The 11,377-nt window shown below is 40.2% G+C and overlaps 1 protein-coding gene across 1 annotated transcript; it reads left to right on the forward strand.

Annotated features, from left to right (window-relative positions):
* Positions 1 to 455: 455 nt before the first annotated feature.
* Positions 456 to 9,849, forward strand: LOC146322536 (exosomal polycystin-1-interacting protein-like). The gene is made up of 3 exons (XM_084723985.1): positions 456 to 883; positions 976 to 1,115; positions 8,349 to 9,849. Exon 3 carries the CDS (start codon positions 8,410 to 8,412, stop codon positions 9,145 to 9,147), a length of 738 nt encoding a protein of 245 aa, XP_084580111.1. The 5' UTR covers positions 456 to 883; positions 976 to 1,115; positions 8,349 to 8,409; the 3' UTR covers positions 9,148 to 9,849.
* The last annotated feature ends 1,528 nt before the right edge of the window (positions 9,850 to 11,377 follow it).

Here is an 11,377-nt window from a genome sequence, read left to right on the forward strand (position 1 = left end):
AATCCTGTTTGGGGGTCCCAGGACAAAATTTCCTACTGGGCCCTTAGTAACCTCACTTCCTCCTCTTTCTGTTATAGTTTCCCATAGCCTCAGGTTTGCTGTTTGATTAACTGAAAAAATAATTAGATTTCATCATTTAGCTTGTATTCGTATGTACAAAGTTCATGAAATCACCACAAACCAGTTGCTATACTAGACAGTCAGTCTAGGGTTTTGGGGGCCCATGATGATTTGGGGCCCAAAGGGGCCCACCTTTGCACAGTTGACAGTCCAGCTTGATTTTGGCCTTAAAACTAACCATAAATGTGGCTACAGTCCCTAAAAATGACCCACATTCAGATCCAACCCTAAATTATAAAGCGTGACCTAGATCTTTCTAAAACACACTTAGATTTTTTTTTTTTTTTTTTTTGCTGCTTTGGTCAGGTCCCCTCTGGTTGAATAAAAGACTATCACTAAAGTAGCTGAATGAAATTCAGATCCTTACATTACTTCAACTCCTACTAAAATACACTTTTTACAGTGTATCAGGCCAAAGTCAATGTCATTTTGATTATTTTCAGTCTTCAAATACATACACATCTCCCAACAAAGAACTGCATGTGTTATTTTAAGGTCAACAATTATTCAAAAATTAGGATTAGGCTAGTGCAGTTGGGTTTAGTTTAGTTGTATTGTTGGCCACAAGATGGCAGCATTCACAACCATTGTATGTAGGTAAAAATCACTGCCTTGGAAAATGAGAGGCGGGTCCCAAAATAGGAGGAGAGTGGGCTGAGGAGTGAGGGAATGGGAAAAAAGATGAGAAGAAAGCAGAGAAAATCTGTTGAGTCTGTCATGCTGTTACATCTGAAGAGAAATGTATCCATCCAGCATCCAGAAAGTAAGATCTCTTTTTGTTTTTCTCTCCATCCTCTCTTTTTCTCCACCCCCACCTCCATCCTAACACTCTCTCCCTCTCTCTTCTCTTGTCAGACAGACAGAAAGATGAGGTTTTCTGTCAACCTGCAGTCAGATGTGGAAGCTGCTGCTCTCTCCGCATGAGGAAGCTGGATTGCAAAACCTGGAATCGGACGGCAGTAGCATGCCACCTTAACCAGCAGTGAGCTGTCCACGTAAGTTCTCTACACTCACATGCACATGTGCTGCCACATGGTCGACTTGTTTCATCAGTCTGTTTTTTTTTCTCTCTCTCTCTGCTGCATGTATAGAACACATGTGTGCTGCTGAGATTTCTGCACACATGCTGTAATGAAGATGCTTGTGCTTGGACTAAAAAATCAGTGTCTCAAAAACTCAACTCAAACTCAAATTTTCAAGGGCTGTAGGAGATGAATCAGGTTATTTTTCTCTAATTAGAATCATATGGAAAAACCTATAGACAGCTGAGTTGTGATGTAATCTATCAGCCAAACCACATTATGCTTCTATTGTCTGATCGGAAAATGAGCAAGCTTTCCCAAATCGTACACACACACACACACACACACACACACAAAAAAAAAAAAAAAAAAAAGACATTTTGCCACTGACTAACCAGTTAATACCATTTTTTTCTTTTACTGAAAGCACAATGCTGGTGATCTTTTAAAAAACTCAGAAGGTTATTTAATGACAATGCCACTGTTTTCATGAGATTTTCAGAATCTTCAAAGGCCCTTGTAACCGTCTGGATAAAAATATAGTCATGTCTGCTGGACAATAAAAGCAGTTTATAGCAGGGTTGGGTATTGTTTGGGTTTTTTCAGATACCAGTGTGAAAACAGTACTTTTAAAACAGCACTGGTGCCTAAATGGTCCCTCAACCAATACTTTTTTTTTTTTTAAAGGAAGCATAAAAGGACACTGTGACATGAAAGAACAGCATTTTTCATTGCTAAGGCAAATTTGAATTTGAAATGGAACAATATATTAACTACATAATACATAACAAATTCACATTATGAATAAAACCTAATCCAACCACAATACATTCACTCTACGCAACAGTTACAGTACTATTATCGGTAAAATAAATCAAAACACCAGCTTCAAAATTAGGCAGCTCTTTTGAAGAATGTGATCATATTTTCTAACCTGAGGATAGACAGTTGTCATCATCACTGGTCACCATAGATTATCATAGATTATCATACATGTTAAGTCATTATAACACGTTTCTCTGCTTACAAGCGTGTGCAAAGTCTTTTGCTAGTATGATGATGTAACACCACGCAAGTTATGACTTTGCCATCCTGGATGAAAAAAAATTGTGTCCTGTGAGTCACCAGATGCTTCTCCCATTTACACACAATTGTTTTTGATTTGTTGGGCATCCTGACAGGCTCTGGAATCATTTGTAGTGAAACACAGATACACTTTAGATTGCTTAGATCGTGTGGCTACTACCTGGCAGCAGGCTGCCAGAGTCTTGTAAGAGGTAGTGTTGCTGTAATGTTAACTACGCACATTTGGTGATGTCTGAGGCACTGTAATCTGTGTTGTGATTCAGTCTGGTAGGTACTGGTCATGTGGGAACCAGTGTGACTGTGTTTTCACATGGATGATGCTTTGTGCACAAATGCAGTCACAGTTGACGGACAGTATTTTCAGTATATGTAAATAACTGTATATATTGCTATTTTTATTTTTATTTTATTTTGCTTACTATTTTTTTTATCTTGTTTTATTCTAAATTTAATTAGTTATCTGTATTTCATGTGTGTATAGCATGAGGGAACTACAACTATTTTACAACTTTTTTGTACAACACTGTTGTATAATGATAATACATAACCTCAATACCTTGATCAACATTTTTGCGATTTGCTAGGTATGCTAATTATTATTTCCACATTATATTAATAGAAAACTTATTTTGGTCATTATTATGTTTACCTCAAAAAGCATTTGTTGTTGCAAATTAATAGTGTGGCTTCTGATCCATAGATGAATATATGTTTATAGGCCTGCCTGTATCAAATATATTTTAATATAACTAAATTACAGTATTTTATTCTATTTTATTCTAATCTAAACAAAATTATTTGCAAGGCTACAATACTTGTTTGCACTGTGTTGCAACCCCAAAATACAAATGTAGGCTGTCAGAGTCATTGAAATACTGCTGCTGCACTGTGTCTGATACCCAAGAGAAGAGTCTTGGAGAATCAAGTTTTGTTCTCATTCTGTCCAACCAAACTAACAAGAGTGGTCTAGAGATTAGACGGTTATGAGACCCTGGAGTTCTGTTTTACAGCCTGCTAACTTGATTCTACTGTACAGCAGTCAATAAAAATAAACCACCTGCAGTCCTAATGCAAGAAAAATGCACGAACACAGCTGCCACTGTATAGAATGATGTGGATACAAGTTCAGTGAAAGCCTGAGTGAAGGTTGTAGAAATGTAAACAGCCTCTATAGTTCACATGTTTTATAACAGGTTATCATCATAGAACACAGGGTTGCTTAACAAAATGAGAGTTGTAGTTCCTTCGTTTTACACACACAAGGAATACAGATAATCAATTCAATTTAGAATAGAAAAATTAAGTAAAATACACTGGTATACACAGTTATTTACAAATATACAAATACAAATAATTCTGTAGTGCATTTTTTTGAATTTGCATCAGGTTAAATGTAAACAGCAGGAACAAGATGGAGATGATAATATGATCCAGATCTTCACAAAAAAGTTCTGCATCTGGGAAACATTGTCCAACTTCGACTGTGTTTGAGGACAAAACATCATTGATGAAACACAGAGTCCACTTCCCCTCGTCTTGCCAGAGTCTTGCATGTTGTGTCCTGTTAGGTCAGAACTGGTCCGTCCTTCACATGCAACAGCTTGATCTGTGATGTTGTGGTGGAGCAGGTCTCTGTAAGTTGTGGGCACAGTAGTCTCTGATTTTCTGCTACTTGGCCAGCTCCATTTCATCTGTTTCATTTTTCAGACTGGACATTAGCTATTAGACATTAGCCTTAAAATCCAAGCTGGGTTAGAATGGCTAACTCCTGGGCTGGTCCGGTCTGTGGCTGTGCATCTAGTGCATCTAGCTGATCGGGCTGGTTGTTGAAAGATGCTATATGCACATTGCTGATTGTCTCAGGGTCCGCTGCTCTTAAATCCAAACTTCGCTCTTCCTTTTCCAATGCCTATGGGTGTACTTCTGTCATACGTGATGCATGTTTCAGCAGTCAAGCTGAAAAAAAACTGATTAAAGGAGAAAATTAGTATGTATCACATCTGTCTAATCGATACACAACTAGAAACATAAAATGACCACTTTGGTTTTAGGGGGAGTTGATTACATAACTGTAGGAGCATGTTTTAAGTCAGGGATGTGGGTGTGCTTTGGAGTTTAATCCAGGCAAAATAATGCAGCACAGTGTACAACATATTACTGGAAAGCTTCTGCTGCTTACAATAATAATAGTTAAAAAAGATATTGTGAATGGCAGTGACTGAAGGAGGTGGGTGTAAAGCAACCGGAAAAAAAAAAAAAATCCTGTTACAGCAAATTAATAAATCAACCTAAAAAAACAAAATGCTTTTTTTTATTCCTGCTTGCATTCAATAAACAAATGAGATACAATATGTTTATCATGCGGTTTAGACATTTTTATTTATATAAGTGCTAAGCTAACTGCATCTTGACTGTAGCTCTGTACATTAAAAGAAAGAAGTATATCACCCAAAAGGTTTCATTTAATGATTTCAGTAGGAACCAGTTGGTGTGTTAGTGGGAAAGTTCCACATTCTGAAAGCACTGAGATACAGACTAATAGTCTGTTCATGTCACACGCAGCATCTTTTAAATTAGGATTCAACTTCTCCAGTTTTCCTTTGATATGTGTGAATATTCCTGATCCATTTTTACATCAACACAATGCTTATGATTGTGGCATACGCACAGCAGTGTGTGTGCACACAGTCGGTGTGGATGAGCAAACGAAGAAAGGAGAAATTAGAGTGTTGGTGACTGCCCTCAGTGCAGACAGATGCAGGCAATCAGAGCAGAGAGATTGAAGTTTGGCAGTGAAGTTGTCTAGTGGCAATAAATGTACAGTTTGCCCATGAATAAACACTGCAGGAGAAGTTCAAGAAGTTCCTGTATCTTGCTTCCCCACTGCTGGGTAAATTGAAGGGAGAGTCTGGGATTATTAAGTCACCATTTCATTTTGATTTCATTTTTAAATGTATCAACTCTAGAATTGTTGACAGTATAATATAATAAGCTCTACAATTTCAGTACACTGGGGATCTAGAAAAAAACTTTTCAATGAATATTTGCCAATTTTGCAGTGAAACCCATTCACTTTAGTCTCTGTAGTTGCGTGTGGGGCTGCAGCTGCTGAGCGAGAGGGAGATGAGCGAGAGACATTGAAAAAAGATGGGTGACACAGGAAGAGAGGGACTGCAAGTGAGAGGTGCAGAGAGAGAGGAAGGGAGGATTAGGGTGGGTGCCTGCGGTGGAGCATGATGTCAGAGGAATGCATGAGCCTCTCCTTTAACAAGCTGGAGCGCCGGCCACCTCACACTCATTTTTCACACACAAACACACAAACACTTTCATCCTGTTTAACTCTCTCCTTCTGTCTCACTTTTCATCTGCGTCTTTGCACATGCACTCTCGTTTTCACAAGCACGCAGGGTGAGAATCAGAAAGGCTTTAGCAGCAAGTTTGCAAGGAACATTTCTCTAAGATATACTGCACAAGAATGCCTCACATGAGAATAAAATTAAAATAAATCCTTGCAAAATCAATAATATCATGCTCACACTGCCATTTTAAGTATTGCGGAATGTGTTTTCCGGATTTTCATCTATTCTCAGCCCTCCCTCCCTGCATCCGGTCATGCAGCTGGAGCTTGTTGCAGGGATTACAGAGATGGAGATGAAGATGGAGATGGAGGAAAGGAAAGAGAAAAAGGAGGAGACAGGAAGAAAGACAGGGCTTGGTAGAGGGAGCGAGGACAGACAAATGGAAAGAGAGAGAAAGTGACTGATATAATGTGTGGGAGAGCCAGACACTGGGAACAGCTGGAAAGACGATGACTAATATTAGCAGTGAGGTAAGACGGTGGAGGATGGAGAGAGGAAAGGCTGTGTGTATGGAGGGCAGCTGCTACTGTAAACCAACCACAGTGAAGTCAAGTTTATTTATAGCTGCACAGTCATGATACCAGAAATGGGGCTTTAATCCCAAATTGTAGTTAAAGCCCTTAATGTCCACTTTTCTTACTTTTGTCTCCCCATATAAGGTAGTTTAGATAAGATTATTCCACACTGTCTGGCTATATTATATAGAGTTTTTTTTTTTTTTTCTGTTTCAGCATGTTATATCTGATCCGCACTCTACTGGACTCTATGGGTAATAACCCAGTTCAAGTATCACAATATTAAAAGTAAGGTAACATGATTGCTCTCTGTTACTTGTGGATTATCTCTAACATGATTGCTCTCTGTTACTTGTGGATTATCTCAATACCAAATATGGTGATATTTTCTTCTTTTTTGCTTTTTTTCATTGTTAAGTTTATTAATTGTTTGTCAGGTATTCCCTGCCAGCCTGCTACACAGTGTGGCTAACGTTAGCAGTGCCAATAGCGGCAGAGAAATACTATAGTGGTGACAGACTGAAAATGTGAAACTGACACACAGCTCAGATACTGGCTGGTTAGTACATTCATAACATTTGGAACAGATTCTCTGTTGTCACAGCAAATCTTCAAACTCTTACACAGATACAGTTTATGAATGACGTTTCCAGAGACTATAGTTTTTTTCTAATTCTTCATGCTATTTTTTCTACATACTCAATATTCATGTTTTTGTTTTGTTTTGTTTTTGTTCTTCCTTTTTTTTTTTTAACTCACTTTCTCGGAAAAGAACTTCTGGAGAAAAGTCAGGGAACATTTCTATAAATAATGTCCCATGTGACTAGTAAACAGGCTGCAGAAAAGGGGTAAGTATTTCCTGGAGAAACAGTGAATAAATGTGTCTATGTCCTGTTAACCAGCTGATTATTTTTGTATGTATCTCAAATGTCTGCATTCTGGTCTCACATGAGTGAGAAAAAGGCTAATTGAGAACATGGTCATGGCCAATAAGCCAAATCCCACACAGCATATAAATGTACACACTGAGTCACTGAATAAATCTTAGGGTACAAGTTACATTACCCAAATTCAATGTGAACATTTTAAGTCACTTAATGAATGATAGTTTAATAAGTGAGATTGACAATTGCCAACTTGGTTCAAATTTTACAGTATACTAATAAAACATGCACTAATAAACCATATAACCAACAGGATACTAGTAAGAAGCAACAAGCTGTGCTTTGTATCACATTAGACAAAAAATAAGATACATTATTTATTAGACATTATTAGGCCCTTTATGAGACTCTCATTAGACCTCATTAGAAGGTAATTAGGGACAAATTACAACAGAACAGAAGAAAATGTATAATCTCCCACTGTTAGACCCTCAGTAGACTTTAATAGAGGATAATTAGAGAACTGGTGTCTTTGTCTGGTAACAAATTTCATCACATGGATTTTTTCCAGACCTGTTGTCAGATAATCAAGCAGACTTTGTCCAACCTGAACAGTGGAAAGTCCTCCTCTCTTTCAATGAAAAAGAAGAGTGGGGAAAAGTTGACTCTGGAAGTCAAGACTGCTTATTCAGTCCACGTTTCCACCACTCCAGAGTGAGGAAATAAAGAGGCCAGTGTTTCATTATTCCTGAACATTAAATGTGGCTGGCCGCTGCCTGTTTCACCACAGCGCAGCATGGCACAGGAACTTTTATAAACAGCCCTATGCCATCCGCAGTAGCCTGAGGCCTGGAAGGACCTCTCCCTAGTAAAATGGAGAGCGAGAACTAAGTGGCTCAATTATGTGTGTCTGTGCGTGTGTGTGTGTGTGTGTGTGTGTGTGTGTGTGTGTGTGTGTGTGTGTGTGTGTGTGTGTGTGTGTGTGTGAGTGAGAGAGGGAGAGAGAGAAAGCCAGGGCTGGACTGGAAATAAAGAGCTGAATTCAATTGGCTGTCCGTCTTAAGCTGGCCTCCACATGTTGTAAAAATACAGACGCAGAACAGGAGCAGGTTACTACAGGGCACAGAGTAAGAAAGAGACTTTCTTTGTGTGTCCTGTGCTTTTAGGGAAGTAAAGTGCTGGAGTGAGTCATACAGGGCAGACTAAATGTCTGATGCTGCTAAGGTTTGGTCTTTGGTGAGAGTCAGTGACAAAATCCAAACTCTGAGTACTGCTGTCTAGTAGTGGTACTGCTGTTTGTCTATAAGGCATTTATTACTTGTATATACACATGCTAACTTTACTCCTTCTATCTGTTTACAGCTTCATCCACCTCTCTACTATCCAGTCTCCACTTGGTGAAGATGTAGTCTATTTGATCTCCATGGAGATGTCTCCAAATACAGTCTCCTCTGCTTCGTTGCCATGGTCACTGTGGTTGCTGTTCTTCCTGACCCCCGTCACCCAGACAACGAGCTCTGCCCCCGCCTCTGAGACTCCTCTCAATACCACACTGTTGTTCGACAGTGGCCACAACCTGCGGAACTGCAGCTGCTCTACACCCGTCGAGGACTGCAACGAGGCTCTGGCCAACTCGTTGTGCAGATGCCACACCGTTTTACGATCAGCTCTGCCCCCTGCTGGGCTCAGAGAGCCTGGACGTCTCACTGTGTGGGTGAGGGAGCTCTGGGTCCTGGAGGAGCTGCTGAACAGGAGCACTGTTGGCCATTTGCAGTTGTCCTTTTGTGGATTACAACCAATAGACAGTCAGTACCTGGCTCTGCTAGGTCTACAGATCCTCAGGATCCACAGCACAGCACCAGAAGCTCCTTACCCCAACCAGGAAATTACAATCACCCCCAGAGCTGGGGTTGTAGCGGAGCTAGAGGCCCTCTCCTTTGACTTCTCATCCTCCTTCCACGTGACCTTTCTAGATGTAGCAGTGCTCAATGGGCTGTCAGCCCTAAAGGCATACACTGTGGTGGGACCATCTGATCACACCCTCTCCCAGAACTTCCCTCATCTGACCTTGCCATCATTTGCTATTCCTAATGATCCTACAGACCCTGGTGAGCAGGCTGCAGAGCATCTGGAGAACCTGCTTATTACGTTTGTCTACTGACAACATGTTCTCATTCAAGGACAAGGCCAGGTTTTCAGTGATGAATGATGCGATAACACAGCTGGATGTTTTTTGTTTTTTGTTTGCAAGGGAATAGTTGCACAATTGACATATCCTCCGTGGAATATATTTCTGTATGACTGGCTGCTGTACTGTCATTGTGGCCTAAATGAGGTTTTGAACAGTGTCTCAAGAGAGGCTTCTCAATCTGATGCTTTTTCTTCAAGGAGATTATTGACTTCAGACCCTTTTCATGTGTGCTGCACTCCAGCTGCTGTTTTTCATTCCCTGAAAGGAATTGCGTAGAACCTTCTGCACTCACATGGCAGACAGACGCAAGGTTTGGCAATGCTTACACCAGCTACAATTTCATGTCTTATTTTGGGTATCACGTGATAACTTCAGTAAGATTGATTTCCTAACCAGAAAGCTGTAATGACCCTCAACCCAAATGATCTGCACCAGTTAGAGGCAACACTCTGCAACTGCACATACAGGGGCACCAACACCAGTGTGTTTACATGCATAAATATTATATCGATATATCTCACATCCTTGTTATGGCTATATACCGGAGAAAGTGATCAGAATGTTTATTTGCATGGCAAAAAAAGATTAATGTTGATACTGCTTAAGACCTAATAATTTAATTTAATAAGACACTCTTTTTAAAGGGATTGAAAGTGGTAACTAGTAGTTTTATAAATAGTTAAGTGGTTTACTAATGCTTTAAAGATTATAGGACTGCCATTTGTCTAATTTCAACAAATTAATTTGAGCGCAACCCATCAGTCTATGATAGCATGTGCAGCCAGTGATGTCCATGGATAGGTGGTCATAGAGTCTTATCTGTTGATTCCACTGGGCACGGCATGTAGACCCCATGGTTTTGATCTGTCCTCCACACAGCTGTATGTTCCACCAACAGTGTTTCAGCAGCAGAGCATTTTGCCATCCTGATTATGTTGTTTTTTGTGCTTCTTCCATGGATAAGAAGGCTATGTAGTTAAATAGTTTTTCTTTTGTCTGTTTTTATGATTTGAAGTCTACATGGTGTCTTTTATTTTGAAAACTGACCAGACTTTCTATGGTGTTACTGTGTCTGACTTCCTGTCTGCTTTGTGCAGACAGACAGCATCTGTCAAAAATAGACTCGCACACATTTGAAGTGGAGTGGAGAACTGCTTCTAGGAAGCGCTGTGGTGCTGCTGGTCGAATCTCAAGCATTGTGTAGAATGGCAGTGATCAGCTATGGTGGACGTGGCACAGTTGTAGTGCTGTCCTATCCTATCTCATACAGCTGCACTATGTGTATTGAGAATTAATTGAAATCTTGTTATCTTAGTGGTGATGGCCTTTGGCGAGGGCTCTGATGGCAAAAAATAGGCAGTTAGACAAGGTTGTGCAGTTGACGTTGCTCAACCCATTCCTGGTGGCTCAGCTGCTGCTTGGGTGGCAAGCAGGCAGTGTTCGAGCAAATGATGGCACACTCAGGTTATTGTGTCCAAGTTTTTAACAGTCTGGATGAGAACTAATATCTTTAACAAACTCTTATATGGAGTTGTTAATAAGTCCTAAAATCACCACAAAGATGTGCTTGTAAACACTACTCTTTGTACACTTAAAATACCAGGTAGTGGAAGGCCACAAATGCTATGGTTACACTTGACATTTCAGCATTGATTTCTGAGATCAAAAAAACTGTGTCCACATCTGCCCTTGAAAACTCCCTGGTGTGATCAGATGACATGCAGTGACTGAATGTGTGACAAGTGTAACTGTAGCCAAAACTCTCCAGACAGTCTCTAGGCTGATATGCCATCTGCTAAAACCATATCCGACACAAACCACATGCCTGCTCCCAATCCAAAGTGGAATGAGATGTTCCAGATCCCGCTCCCAGATGCCAAGTGAGTGTTAGCTCCCATCCAGGTGTTGTCAGATATATCAGGGCAACAGGCTAGCATGGACAGTAGGGATGAGGCATTTGACTACACTATGGCCACTCAGACTGGCTGCAGTTTTGAGTTGACAGATTATAGGAAAACTGGAAATTAATAAGTGGGGAAACAACAAATACAGGAAACGAGGACTCACTGAATGGTTTGATCCATCTGAAATGATAGACCAATGTGCAAGCAGAATTCCCTGCCTCCATCATCAAAACACCAAATAAGGGAATATCTTTTGGAGGGATGGTGGTCATAGACTTGGACAGTCTGTATTAGGG

Source organism: Lutjanus erythropterus, chromosome 8, assembly GCF_056507025.1.
Source record: "Lutjanus erythropterus isolate fLutEry1 chromosome 8, fLutEry1.hap2, whole genome shotgun sequence".
Lineage (NCBI taxonomy): Eukaryota > Metazoa > Chordata > Actinopteri > Lutjaniformes > Lutjanidae > Lutjanus > Lutjanus erythropterus.